The sequence below is a fragment of the Coloeus monedula genome, assembly GCF_965178545.1.
Source record: "Coloeus monedula genome assembly, chromosome: 12".
NCBI lineage: Eukaryota > Metazoa > Chordata > Aves > Passeriformes > Corvidae > Coloeus > Coloeus monedula.
The window spans coordinates 10460724-10475835 of NC_138792.1; the positions used below are offsets into that span (position 1 = coordinate 10460724).

Sequence of the window (15112 nt, forward strand, 5' to 3'; positions counted from 1 at the left end):
AAAATTACGTCAAAAACAGCAAAGAAATTATGCTGAGGGAAGCCATTACTTTGGCTTTAACTAAAGCACTTGGCATCACATATTTTAAATATTAAGTGACCCGCACAGTTAAGGGCTAATATTTCAACTACTTGATTTAAAATCTGATTTTAAAGAATATTTTTAAAGCTTATTTAAGTTACTGCTGAATTAATACTCAAGAAAAAATTAAAACAATGCTTTATCAACATCTCAATAGAAAAAGAATATAGAATACTATCCTTTATTATGTTTCCTTGTTTCCAAGAGAAAGCAAACCATAACACAAAAAAGAGACAGTACATTTACAAATGGAACTACAAATTCTTAAAGCACTTACTGAAGGAGAGTAAAATCAGTTGGTATTTCTGGAGCTGCTATCATTTCTTTATCATCTTCTGGAACACCACTGTGTTAGAAAGATATTCAAAAAGCAGTCTGAAGTGCAAGCTTACTTTTCTTTCTTCCTTTGTAGCAGACAACTTCTAGAATAAAATAAATCAAAAAATACAGTGAAAATTATTCCACATATGGAAGGGTAAAAGAGTTGGAAACACAGAAAATGCAGATCACAGCATCCTCTGTTTCCAACCAAGCTTTTTCCTGTTTAAAGATCCTCCCATGATCCTACTACAAAGCGACTCCACAAATGGTAAAAGCATTGCAGCAAAATAAAAATACAGAAGCACTTAAAAAACCCCAAACAAACAAAAATAAAAAACCCACAAACAAACAAAAACAACCACCAAAACAAAACACCACCACCCACTTTTTCTGAATAGGATGAGCAAACTGGAATGGTTTTCATTAACACCTGGCAAGTAGCAGAGCCCAGCATTGACACACTAGGGTAATTCTAGTTGACCAAACCACAAAGTTTGTTGAACTTGAAGCACAACATGTGTACATTTAAGGATATTATATACAGCAACTTTGTTATCTCCAATTTGCCAACTTCCGTGTAGTTTTCCATAAATATAAGCTCTTACAACAAGTTCTTATAACCAGCAGCTTCACAACTCCATGTCTTCCAGAGTTGATAAACCAGACTTACAACAGGTTTAACATTCGAAGTATTTGTCAAGATTCTTAAGAGTTCATTATAATAAATTTTGTTTTTTCTCTTATTTTTCTTGTTGGGGGGGGGGGGGGGGGAATCTCCCTGGATACTTCAAAAGCAAGTTTTAGCCATCCACGCTGAAATATTCTATGTCACTCAAATCCCCAGGCTAACTTTTACATGGTGAAATTAAGAAAGCATGATGTTCAGGTATTTTAAAGACAGAATACCAAGGAGGAAAACCTTCATTGTCAGTCTGGTGACTCTACAGCTTTCTGGAGTGATTAGGTATTTAAGGAAAAGATTTAATTTTGGCATGCTAAGCACATGTTGCTCAAAGTCTGGTAGCACTACTCCAGAAACTGCATTTCAATTGAGCGTGTGGCAGAGAGGCTGGACAGGTTTTCTCCTGCAAGTACTTATTCTGAATGCTAGGGGCCACTGTAGCTTCCAGGATTTAGAGAGATGAGAGAAACCATAAACCCTGAACTTACTAGGGTCTCTTTCTTTACATTTCACATAATTACATAAAAGCAGAGAACCAAAGTGGAAATAAATAATAGCAAAGGCAAAGAGGTTCAAGATGATCAATCTCAAGGCAGTCTGCAACTACTAAAGCATGTTCCATCCAAAACACAGCAGAAGATAAAACGCTTCAATAAAACCGTGCTGCAGAATGGCAACACCCTCTGTCACTGCATTCCTCCCTTCTCCAAAGGCACCACGTGAGCACATGACCAATTCACACTCTCTGTAGCAACCCATGGTCCCAGGCACGGTAACGACCCCTGCCCAGCCATTCACCTTTGTAGGCTCTGCCAATTCAGTATCACCCAATTTCATTCCCCACTAAAATGGGCAAAATACAACTCAAGTATTTTTCCCCCAGATTCTCAAGTTAAACTGGTTCAACAGCAGATACCCACAGTCAAGGCACATGAAACATAAGACTGCATAGCCACCAGCAGGGGAGAGAAGAGTAAAATTCCCTCCTTTGGTGGCAAGCTGCTTATACCATCCAGGCTGCCTGTGAAATGACATGCTCAGAAGCTAATGTATCGAAAAGCTCCACACTTTGGAATTTTTAAAATATATTTTGTATTTATCTATCTCTTAATATTTACTTCGATTCCAAACAGAAACTCAAACTTGGAAAAAAGACACTTTAGTGCCTTGGTCATCAGGCTGGCACCTGCTCAGCTGCACAGGGAGGAGGGAACAGAAAAAAAGAACGAAGAAGAAAGATATACATCCACACAAGTTCTTTTTGAGGCATACTTGTGATTCAGTCCCAGTGCAAAGCAGAGATGCAAACTTCAAAAACCACACTGCCCAGTTTCAAGTTCAACCTGTCTATCAATGTGTTGGTATTTGATTCGTTCTAGTTTACATTTTTCCATGTTGAGAGGCAAGACATCTACTAAAGTGGCAATCGGGATCCTTACATGCAAACTGGCTCCTTTTATGAAACCCAAACCTACCATCCTACCAAATTTTGCAAAAGTTTCAACAAATTCTTTTAATCACATAAATACTTTAAAGAAAAAAAACCCAAAACTATGAAAAAGAATGGGCAAATTATTAGAGTACTTATTCTCTACATCAAACAAGCCAAATAAATTACTAATAAAACAAGCTGTCCGCCATTTATAACAACTTGAACTTTTTGTCAGAACTGCTTGTTCATCTTGATACAGACCACAAAACGTGAGAGAAAACATGGCATTTGTCAGAATCACCTCCTAGAACAGAACAGACATATCATGCTAGATGCTAAAGTATTAAATTACTAAGATTCATATTTTTTGTTTTTCTTGAAGGTAGAATAAACTTAGCCCTCATGAATGCAACCATATTCTGGTATTCTGGAAAACAGAAGATAGAGATGAATACTTGGCAATGGTGTACATAGGAAGAGTGTAAGGGATCTCAGGCGTCAAGCTTAAGTTCCAGCAATGACCAAAAAACCCCTTGCACTTGTCCTAGTAAAGAATAATTTTACAAGATTTACATACACCCAGAGTGAGAGGGTCTTTTGATGCTCAGGCAGCAGGGTCAACCCAGTACAGCAAGCCCTCTCCAGCAGTGGCCAAGCAAAGCTGCCCAAGGAAGAACATTATTTTCTTTATAGCAAAGTTTCCCTGAATACCTTCCTGGCATCCAGAAGTAGTCCATGGATTTTGCTGGCCAGAGAGGTTGTCCCTATACTTCACAACACCTTATTTTTTCCATTAGTATTTCCAAATAGTTTTTTAACTCGATACTCAGTGGAGGGTCTTCCACCCAAGAACAGTCAAATTCCGTACTATCAAAAGGCATATTCTTTGCCTTGAATTTATCACTTTCCAACTTCATGTCATGTTCTCTTGTTTTGGTATAGGAAAAGAGTGACACTGGTCATTCCCCAAGATCCTTCATCTCATTAAACACCTTCTGGAAATTCAAGACTACTGCCAGCCATGTCTTCTTCATGCACACACTAGATGACTCATTCAAAGCACGTGGTTCAGGAAGTCACTAAGAAAGGATGCTTATATGGATGATTTTCCTACTAAAACTTTTCAAAAATATCAAGTTCATGTATCACAGTGAAGTCTGAAAAGAAAGAAGTGAAATTCTTGCAGATGTCATTCCAAACAGTGAAGGTCTACTTTATCTATTACATGTGTTCTAATAAGCAGATAATTTTAAGAAGTTAACTCTAAGACGTTAGCTCTAAACTGAATTGTCATAAAAATCAGCTCTTGGGTTTCTTTTTTGGCATGTTCATAGAATTCCAACTTCAATTTTCCAAAGCAGATACTGAAATCTTTCAAGCCTGTGAAAACTTTTAAAGGCACTTAACTTTGTGAAATCATAATTAAATTATTAACTATAAAAAGAAAATGTATCCTGCAGAAGGATCACAAGGTGGAGCTCTAGCCTAAAGCTAACTGAAGAAACTCCAAAAGACAGGTCATCCAGAGGTTGACCTAGTTATTTCTCGGCAATAAACTTTATAACAGATTGCTAAAACTGCAATAATACTGTAGCACATTTCTTTTAGATTTGTATTTAGATTGTTAAGACACCAGAGGATTTCTTCATCTTTTCTGAAATAAAGGCACATACATGTTTGATTCCAATGACTCTTCCAATGACAGAAATGCATACAGCTGCTGTAGTATGACTAGTCTCTGTATTTAGCTTTCAAAACAAGCAGAAGAATTTCAAAATACGTTATAATAGCAGAAATAATGTATCCCTTTGTTGTACTTTGCTATTTTAAACTTTGCTAACAAAACATTAATGAACTAAAAAACCTACTGGAACAACAGGAGCAGTTCAGGAACAGTAATCACACATAATGCTTCCAACTATAAATGTAGGAGGGGTTTCTACTTAAAAGAATTTGACTGTTAAAAGCAAGAGGCAAGCACAAAACACTATCAAGACTCCAAATGCATCTTCATTGAAAAACAGATTTAAATCTTAAAGGCTATTTATTCTCTATTACATGAAAATTAATTTAGGGGTAGTTGTGATTAAGTCAAATACACTGGCCAAATGCTGATTCTGCCAAAAGCTGACAGAATGCACCAGCACAATTCACACAATAACACATACGCTGTAATCAGCAGTTGCTGAGGGCTACCTGTCCTCCCACAATTCCTATTACACGCACAGATAATTAATGCAACTCAGTGAGTAGCCTTTGCTCTAAGAATATACCTAATTATATATGTATATATATATACACACACACAAAAAATACAAAGAATCACAAAACAGTCCCCGACATCTGTGTTTTGTACACTTGTGTAAGCGCAGTAAGTCCAGCGTTATTGACCAAGCTAACAGCAAGGTCTCAGGCAAATGGGTTATGGTTGGGGGGCCTTCCCTACACAGGCTGTTTATTTTGGTTACTGTTGGATGTTTGGCATCTATTATCTGGAAGGTTTATAATGCAAATCAATAAAACAGTTATAATTTTTTTGGGAAGGCAGAGATGCAAAGTTAAAAAAACAGCTACATGACCAGGACAAAGATTTGGGTAATGCAGGATTGGCTGTTCAGAGATGTATTGATTTTTTCCCTGTAATTCAATTAATCACCTGTAAAATCAAGGACCTCACTTAATTCAGAAAATTAGAACTTCTCAAACTGTGATGCTGAAGAGTATGGCTGAAGTTCATCTTTGAATTATTTACCTATCCATGAATGAGAGATGCTGATGCTTCAGGACCAATTATGCAGCAGCAACAGTTAAAATGCTAGTCAGATAAAATTTAAATAAAGGATCAGAAATATGTCCAGCATTTTCCTGTAACTATTTTAGAAGAGAAAGCCATTATCAGCTACATGATACCTCTCACCTGGTTTTCTGATAAACTAGAATATGCCTAACCTTTTGTTTTATAAAATAAGGTTTGGTTATTCAGGGGAAAAAACCCCAGACAAATCTGCTTCTTCATACTCCTTTTGCTTTTATCTCTGTAAGTGGACTTTTAAGCAAGATTTTCAGCAAGTGCATGACATTCCCTACAGACCTCAAAGAGTGTGTTATTTCTACTAAAAGTACACAACCTAATATTTCAGCTGCCAACAAGCTTTAAAGTAATTCTGCAATTTGAGTAAAATACAGAAAACATACTTCAAGTATAATTCTGTAATGTAACTGTCCTTTAATACCAGTTATAACCGTATCAGCAGCTTTGATCATATTAAGATAGTGTAATCAAGACTAAAGAAAACAATAATGCAATTAATACCTTTATCTTTGTGGTTATTTTTGTGCTGTTTGCTTAACAAATGAGACTTGTAATTCCTTTACAGAAAGACCTGAACTAGACACCTTCAATCTACATTCTTCCTTGCTTACCAAGAGAGACATGGTCAATATACACAGGACCAGTCCACGGTGCCAAAACCACTGAGTAGCTAACATGCCAACAAAGAACCTAAATGACCGAATTCATACAGCTCTTTTCAGTCTCTTTCTTCACATTTTTTCCCCTAAACTTCCAGCTGCTACACCCCCTCCACACCACTTGGGACCACACATCTCTCCATCTTTCAAAAAATTTTAAAAAGCCATGTTATGAAAATTTTTGATTTTATGCTATCACTACCATTTTTTTTTCCCCCGGCCTGCTCTTTATTCATTTTTTTATAACACTTGCTCTTCAGTTCATACAATAAGTCTGCTGAGTAAGTGGGAAAGAGCCATCTCAAAACACGCTTTTCCAACGCCGTGGGCTGTTACTGAAAACAGTAGGTTTTCCTTCCCTCTCTCCAAACACACAGGAAAGTTTCTGCTCCTTCTGGCACTTAGGCAAACCAGCAGCAAGCAACCATTTCCTTCCTCCATGATTGGCCCTCCATTGGAGCAGCCAACTGAATCAAGTCCTCCTGCAGCCACACAAGTTACTGGATGCAGCATGGGCAGCTGAACTATAGCTTCACAACAAAGCCAGTGAGGAGCTTTGCCAAGGTCAGAGCATCACCACCACCAAGCAGAGCTCTGCGGCAACACAGGACCTCATATACCAAAGTGGCGAACTGGAGGCCTTGCATGGTTCCTGCCAGGATTCCTACCCTTTTGTTGGGAGGAGCCACTGCCAAAATCCTGCAGTTCTGTGGGGCTAAGCAGGACTAAGACCCCAATCACCCACCTGCCGAGGGGAGAGCAGCCCTGCAGACAAGCACCTTGCCTGGGACACACACATGACCTGTGACAGCACCTTCTGTCTCTAAATTCATCAGGCACCTGCCCAGTCTCAGCTGTCTCCTCAAAGCATTCCCCCTTCTCCTTTTCCTCATGCATTTCTTCAATTTTCATTACACAGCAGACAACACAAGTACCTACATAACCATTCACCACTTACCACCCCTCAGCCAGGAGTCCAGCTGAGAGCAGCTGAGGACCCCCAGAACCCGAGGGAGCCAGCCAGGAAACAGCCAAGCACATGGAAACACAGGTCCCCAGAGGTAACGCACACACTGGTCAACACAAAGTAAAATTTGCTTTCACGGTTTAATGTTGTGAAACCAAAATATTAAACAGGCTTTATTGAGGGGGGAGAGGGAAGAATGAAAGAAAAAACAATTCAAATAGCATGTGAAAGATGTCAGGCTAAAACCTAAAGTGAAGGTTGATACTTTACCCAAACTTTACAGACTTGAAAAGTGAATATACAAGGACCTTTGTACCACCCTAATGAGTCTGCCAATCCCAACTACAACACCAAATAATCCCCTTCTCATTAAAAGTACTTTTGGATTTTTGCAAGTTTTATTAAGTATGTGGAACAACTATTACAGAAGGAAAAGAGCTTGCTACAGTGCTTCAATCATAGGATTGCTCATTAAAGTACCATTAATAACATCAATATCTTGAATGAAGTAAGTTAAATACTGTTTTGAAACATAAGTACACTGTTACTGCTTGTGTCCTATGAGGTTATTGTAATGGCATCAAGTAATTCACACTGTCCAGTAAATGTGGTTTTAAAACACTCAACACATGCATTACAATATCTGAAAGATTATTGAACTGTACAATAAGTGCAACTAGTATGCTTATTGAAGGGGGAAATACCTGTGTTACTCTCCAGTGATCCTGCCCAACAGTATTTCCAAGTTCTGCTAAAATGCACCTGAAATTCCCATATATCCTTAAAATGGTTTGGGTTTGGACGTCTTAAAAAAAAAATGCAAAGGTAAGATAACAAAAGTAGAAGTTACACCTCATTGTGTCTGTCACATCTTTCCTTGCCAAAGAAGAGATTGCTTCCAGATGTTGTAGTCTGACTGCGTGGAAAATGAGGCTCTTAGGAAGAATAAAAGCCAAGTCAGATAACAACCAAGACTTTAAAAAAATAAATAAATGGGGAAAAAAGCCACATATGCCTACTTAAGTCAAAAAAGGAGTACTGGTTCATTTATGATACAAGGCAAGCACACCCTCCAGCTGCCTAAATGCCATAAATTTCCAAACTAAACTACAAAATAGAACAATATGCCCCTTCACATACTGCATTTTCAAAATGTACTTTGCACATCCCCTCAAAATCTTTGCTCTTGTAAAAGCTAGGGATGAAAACATGCACAGTCCACAGCAAGCAGGTAACCTGCTCCACAGCAAATCCTCAAGTAGAATTAGCATTGTTCAAATGTCCAGCCAACAGCAATGAATTACTTCAGTACACAGGGTGGAGGCAGGGTTTTCCAAGTGACAAGGTATCCCCCATCTAGCAAGTTCTATTTTTTGTTCTGCCACTGATCAATGTGAAACTGCAAGTTGCCTCACTTTAGTGGAGCCTCACTGCTTCCACTCCTACCACACAGATTTTCCCCTTAGAAAAGTCCAGGTCACTAGAGCTTTGTGCCCAAAATTTCAGGCATTTTTAAGAACAACTGCATTTGATTACAAATTCTGGAGGAGGGATTATACAAGTGCATACTGTAATAGCTTCAGTTGCTATTCTAAGATACAGTCAGTATTAGACAGCTGAAATAAGGAAAAACCCCATAAAATAAAACTAAAAGTTTTATTTGTGGAAAGTTTTAAAAGTGGAAAGTAAGATCTCTCAAGCACATCTCCCAGTCAGCTTGTATCAGCCCAGGTCATAGAGCACTTGGATAGTCCTTTGCAGAGCCCACTGTACCCCCCTGCATGGTGATCCCAAGCCTTCCAAGATCAGAAGGCAAAAAGAGACCTACTCTGTTCTATGTTTTGTCAGCTGAGATTCACCAGTTTATTAGCTGAAGCTTCACACTATATAAAAATGTTTGAACAGGCTCCAGACAATAACTAAAAGAGACCAAATTCACCACAGAAATAAACAGAAAAGAATATAGGCACATGTCAAATGGTTTTAAGTCTTACCCAGACCTTTAAAATAATTAAAAAACAACAACATCAACAAAAACAAAACAAACAAAAAAACCACCCCACAAAAATGGGGGGAGGATACTTCGTTCAGTATCATCCTGCTGTCTCCTGCCGAACCAGCCTAGCTCTTTTTCTGACAGGCCTGGGCTACAGCAAGGGCATCACTGCCCGAGATTCCCTTGGGCCACCTGCAGGGCTGCGGCTGCTCTGCACCCAGCGCTGGGCGCTCTCCCACCCGCCCGCTCCATCACCACTGCACCCACAGGCTCACAGCAGCACTGGAAAATTCATTGAAAGTGTGGCTCCAAAGACTGCCATTACCTGCCATTCGTGTAAACAAGCAAGAGCAATCATCCATCCTTCCCTGGCCCAAATGAAAATCTATGTCATCAAAAAGGAAAAGGAGTATCTAAGAAAAAAAGAAATAAATATTGTGCCACATCCAAACCAAGCAGTATGACCGCTAAAACCTATGCCTTTTCTAAGTGGATTATGGCTCTTTCAACCATTAATCTAAATAATCATCCTTACAAAATAATATTCAAGCAAACTACCCAAATATTCAAAAGTTGGCTTCACTTCTAAAACAGAAGAAATAAAGATAAAAACCTTGTTATCGTTCATTAAAAAGTTATCTCTGCAACTCTGCCAACCTCAGAACAGCTGTGCTCCATACATCCTCAGTCATAACTTAAACATTTTTAATACCCAACATTTTGTTCTTGTTCTCCCTCATAACATTTGGGCTAAAAGCCCAATTGGTTTGTTCAGAGATTTGCAGTACTGAATAGTAATTTTATATGAAACAGCAGTTGTGATGTGCATGGCTTTCCCCCATACAATTTAGAGGACTGAATATATCCACGATGAAGAATCTTCATAACCCAATAATTTATTAATTACTGGATTAAAAAAATACATATTATCATCACTAAGTCTAAACATGACTCTCTCCTTATTCTTTATTCATCCTAAAACAGAGTCCTCTTAAAATAATTCTGTGGGAGAGATGACTGGCACTAAAACCTCACATACGGAGACCTAGAGTTAACTACTGACATTCATTGAACATCCAGAGGAAAGCAGCCTGGCCACTTGCATATATCCTAAGAACACTGCAAAAATATTGGCATTATTTAAATCAATCAGTTTTTTCAACTCTGTAATTGCTTACTTTTGGCAGGTAAAAAATTAATCCAACTGAGAGTGCTATAACAAATCAGGCCTGTTTTATGAAAGCTAACGTGAAAAAGAGTATCAAACCCAGGTTTTTTAGAGACCAATCTCATTTTACCAAGTAAGCTGACAAATACTGAGCAACTCTTGATGTGTATAAAATATTCTGAAGCAAAGGTTAGTGCAACTTGTCCTTTTGAAGTTATCTTCCTTTATAAGTGCCTCTATTAATGTGCAGGAGTATCCTTCACACTGGAGCATCCATTCTACACAGACCTAAAATACACAAGTACAGCTTGTTAAATCAACCAAAATTAAACCTTTGGTTTCTTCATTCAATCTAAAAAGAAAAAAAAAACAAACCATAAAGCTGTATCCCTGTACGTTTGCTCTTGAGTAAATTAATCATGTAAATAAAGCTAGTAGCTCTCTCCTTTCAAAAGACAGTTATACCTTACAGCTAAATTTATATTATGTTGAAAATTTACTGATGACATTATGCAAGTATCATAATTTGCAGTAAACATTTTATTTGAGCAATGTTCAATACACTGAAAATATTAAAACTACAACTATCAGACTTACAAGCTCAGCAACACAGTAGAAGCTGTTGAGATAAGGTACTTACTTTCAGCCTTTTTCCGGTATTTTCTTTAAAAAAAAAAAAAAAAAAAAAAAGGAGCAGTAGTGCCAGATGTCTCTTAAACAAGCTACATGTGCTACGATTCCTCCCCCTTCCCCCACTCCAAGAGAGGCGTTCTGGAACAGGGTGTACCCTATAGCACCGGTGAGCTGAATTCACAACTGCCCCATGCTCTTCGAGGTGCATGAAACCCACAGCATTTTTCCAGCACCTGGAGGGATCAATCCCCTCACCTCCAGGACATGGAACAAGGCTTGCATGCTAAATATTGCTTTCTCTATTTTCCCTTCCAGCTGAGACAAAAATACCATCTTGGGCATAAGGAAAGAAATCCAGCTGTTGTTTTTACCCCATGTCACACACACAAAAAGAACATCCTTTTTTAGCCATCATAGTTTACTAGCTCCTTCACTATAAGGCATACCAAAAACCATTTCTGCCTGCTAGAAGTTAATTGGTAAGTATGTACGAAAGATAAAATAAGGTTACATTGCAATGTTGACTGAATTTACATCAGCTACAGCTTAACTCGTACAGCAGTTTAATACTCATGATTTTGTGTGGTAAATTCAGATACATTTACTGCTGACCAACCCTTTTCTAGGACTCTTAAGAGGATGCTATTGGGGGAGAGCTTGCGGCAGGAAACTTTACTAAATTGATAATTACCATTCTACTGGAGAAGGAAAAAAACCCCAAACAACAATAAACGACCACCCAATCAAAAAAAAAAAAAACACAAAAGAAGTTATTTCATATGCTCTGGCGTACAGTCAGATCTATTAATGGTAACTCATCTGCAGTGACAAAGCTAATATTCTGAACTTGCAAACAGAGAAGACTGAAGAGCTGACAAATCCCATTTTGCTGATTTTCGTAGCATGGGAGGTAACCTCTGACAGAGGGATGGAAAATTCAACTGCCACAGAGAAAGTCACCAAAGGACAGCTAAAAAATCTATAGTTGTCCAACAATTGCATGGAAAAATACTTTATTCACCATACCTTCAGCTTTTAATTTATTATCTGAACTGTCTCATCTTCTTGTGGTTTTCAGTTCACGATAATATTTGCCTTATCAGTTTGCAATTACCTCTAATTATTAATACAAGAATTGCCAGAATGCAAGTGGTGTACCTGTCACCATGTCTTTCCCAACAATTGCTGTGTTTTGCAATTATCTGCATTCCTACTCCTAGCATAGGTTTCTGTTTTGTACCAAATACCTGCCCCCCCCACCTCCCCACACTCAAATCAGAAACAGGTAACTCAGCAATAGAGAACACAACATACTGTTACATATAGAGTTTTTCAATCCTCCTTTAGTTTCTCTGACATTTCTCAGTAAATAAAAATTTCAAGTATTTTGAACAGTTGGACAGAAAAGGGATTATTTAAAATAGGCAATACCTCTTTCAGATTGCTTAGATCTTTCTACTCCATTTTATGTTGTGCACTGATGCAATGCTGAAAGAAGTCAATACATTTTCTCTAAACACATACTTAATTTTCTGAAATAGAATTTCAATCTTGTTGAATCCCCCATATTAAGTTATTCAGTTCTCCTAGATACCTACTCAAGAGCAGTGTTTCTTTGACTTAATTAGTTAGCTGTCAATTACATAATTATTTATTCCTCCTGGGTTGAACTCAACAGACTCTGCTCTTACTCATGCCTAACAGATTTTGTTCTCCAGTTACTTTTACCAGAGATCTGTGATCACCACTCAGGATTGTTACATCCAATCATAACACCTAATGGCAAATAAAAACTTTTTAATCAGGTAAGATTCTGCAAAATCATTTACTAAGTACTTACACCAAGTTCACAGCTCCTGAAACCATGACTTGCTCACAAAAAAAAAAAAATTAATTACATGCAGTTTGTCATCACAGGGTTGGCTATATATTATGGGAAAAGGGAAGAGATTTAAAATTAGGTAACTGGATTAGGATTCATGGATGTTTAAATACCTTTATATAAAATATAACCTAGTATGCTTAAGTATCATCAAGTAGCAAATTTTTTCAAGTCATCATTTTAATGCCCCAGGCACCAATTTCAAAAGAACACTGATGAACAATGAGCTTGTTCACATTATAGTTATCTCTTTACATTACTAATGCAAACTGCCAACTTTGTGTTCTTACTCAAAAAGTCACTTACTGTTTAGAGCTGCTCTGGCAATAAATCAGCGGTACAGAATTCTCATGCTGTTGTACCACTAATCAGGATTACAAGTATAATATCTTGCTTCAAATGCAATTCCTACACAGGCATGCCACTGAAAGTTAACATCACCTGACAAAATAGCTACACAAAATGCTTAGTTACAATAACACAATGCTCCAACTAAAATATATTTACCATCTTCCCTTTAGTTTGCCCACATTAACTAAATGTAATCACTTTTAATGTTTCAGAGCACAGTTTAATTACTCACGTAACATGTATTAAAAAAACTCATTGTTTTGGTCATGATCTATTTATTACACAAGTGTCAAAACATTGGTTATTAGTCAATCAACTGATCTGGAGAATTAACTATACAAATCTTACTGAAACACACTTAGCAGGTATATCTGGGAAGACAAATGTCAATAATCAAAAGTTATGTCTTTCCAAGATTTTTCTTCTTCTCCCTATTTCAGCATCACTGACTGTTGCTTTCACATGGACATCACACTAAGAAGAGTTTATGTATTAAAATCACATTCTGTTAGGAGTACGTCTCCTATCCCCCAAAATACGCATGCCAGGGGCCATTGATACATATACTGGATTCTCTGCGATTCCATAAACTTGGAAGTCAAGACTAATATTCTATTCAGAGAACACTTTCTTGGCACCTGACTGCCTTGGTCTTTAAACAATAGAAAACAATTTTCAGCACAAGTTAAGGAGAGGTAATAATACTCAATCTAATTGTTAGACATTTTTATCCAAGTGTAAATCAGGGCTGGCGATTGTTCAGCTTGACCTCCACTTACTATAATCTTGCCCTAGGGTATGAAAATCCTAGATCATTAAATGCAACAAATTTAGTCTTGCAAGCAGCCTAAAATGAACCTACAACCAGAGCCACAGTTTTCAACTGCTGTTAAGTGTTGGAGACGATACTGATAATAGATAACGCAATGTCAAATTGGGCTTTTCCTCAGCAGATTTTGGGTTTGGGATTTTTTTGTAGATTTTTTTTTTAAGAAACACAACTACTATCTCTATCCTTAGTATATGATTTTTTTATTTCAGGGTGTTTTTGAGGTTAAGGGAAAGTAACTATCCTTTAAATTTAGAGACCAAGAGAAAAACAATATACTGTTTTTTAAAATTTAGATAGATAGATTTCAGTTGGAAGTTTTTGAAGTCTTTCTGAGAAAAGATGGGTTAAGATAAAGCTGCCCACTTCTTTCAGTTATGAGAAACATTTTTAAATGCCAGCTTTCCTACAATTCTCTAGACAGTCAACAGACATTTTAGGAACTGCTACCAATTCATTACTGTGAAACAGATGCCTGCCAAAAAATTAATTACAGAACATAAATTTTATTACTATGTGAATTAACTTAAGACTTCATATGCTAAGTGCAAAAACTATCCTAAAACTGCAAACCCTGGTATAATACACAGCACAAGGCAGAAGAAAAAAAAAAAAACAACAGAAAGGTATGTAAGCATTTCTTGCAGCTGATCATAGCAAGACAGACCTGCTAGGTCACAAAGTAGTAAAATTCCTCTTGTGCAAGTCTTAGCTGCAGGGAAGGAACAAAGGTAAGAGCCGCATCCCAGCAGAGAGGGAGCCAGACAGCAGCACAAACCTTTAAAAAGGTCAGAGAAGACGGATGATGGCCCTGAACAAGCAGTAATTAGCTCCTCCTGAACCTAACTTATTTGGTAAGAAAAGGTCTAAGGACACAGCTGGAGTAGTTGAAAGACTAAAGCATAAGAATGGCAAAGTCACAGCTGTTCAACAGCAAAAGAAAATCACAGCACACAAACACCATCTGAGAAATGAAAAAAAGCTTTCACAAGACCCAGAGATATCACTCAATTTACAGAACTCTACATAGGTCTCCAAGGCAATTAACTCCAATTAACATCCACATATATTAATAACAATAAGCACAGCAAGTGCTAAAATTTAGATATCAAATATTAGTACTGAATTTACATGCAGTAAACATACCACCAGTGACAAGCTCTAAATAAGACTCACCCTAGTAGTGATACATAAAAATAGTACTCCATCAAAATTGTTGTTCACACAGCTTTATCACAAACAAATGCATAAAACTCTTAACACCTAGGACATAATTAAGGAAATAATTCTGGCACTTTG

At 37.5% G+C, this 15112-nt stretch overlaps 1 protein-coding gene across 4 annotated transcripts in view; it reads right to left on the reverse strand.

The window, feature by feature from the left end:
* The window catches only part of STAG2 (STAG2 cohesin complex component), a 108467-nt gene that overhangs the window by 71664 nt on the left and 21691 nt on the right, over positions 1 to 15112 (reverse strand). For all 4 annotated transcript variants that reach the window (XM_082289482.1, XM_082289483.1, XM_082289484.1 and 1 more), the window contains exon 2: positions 359 to 503. In XM_082289482.1, the coding sequence (XP_082145608.1) occupies positions 359 to 402 (44 nt within the window). In that variant the 5' untranslated portion in view covers positions 403 to 503. The remainder of the gene's footprint in view (positions 1 to 358; positions 504 to 15112) is intronic.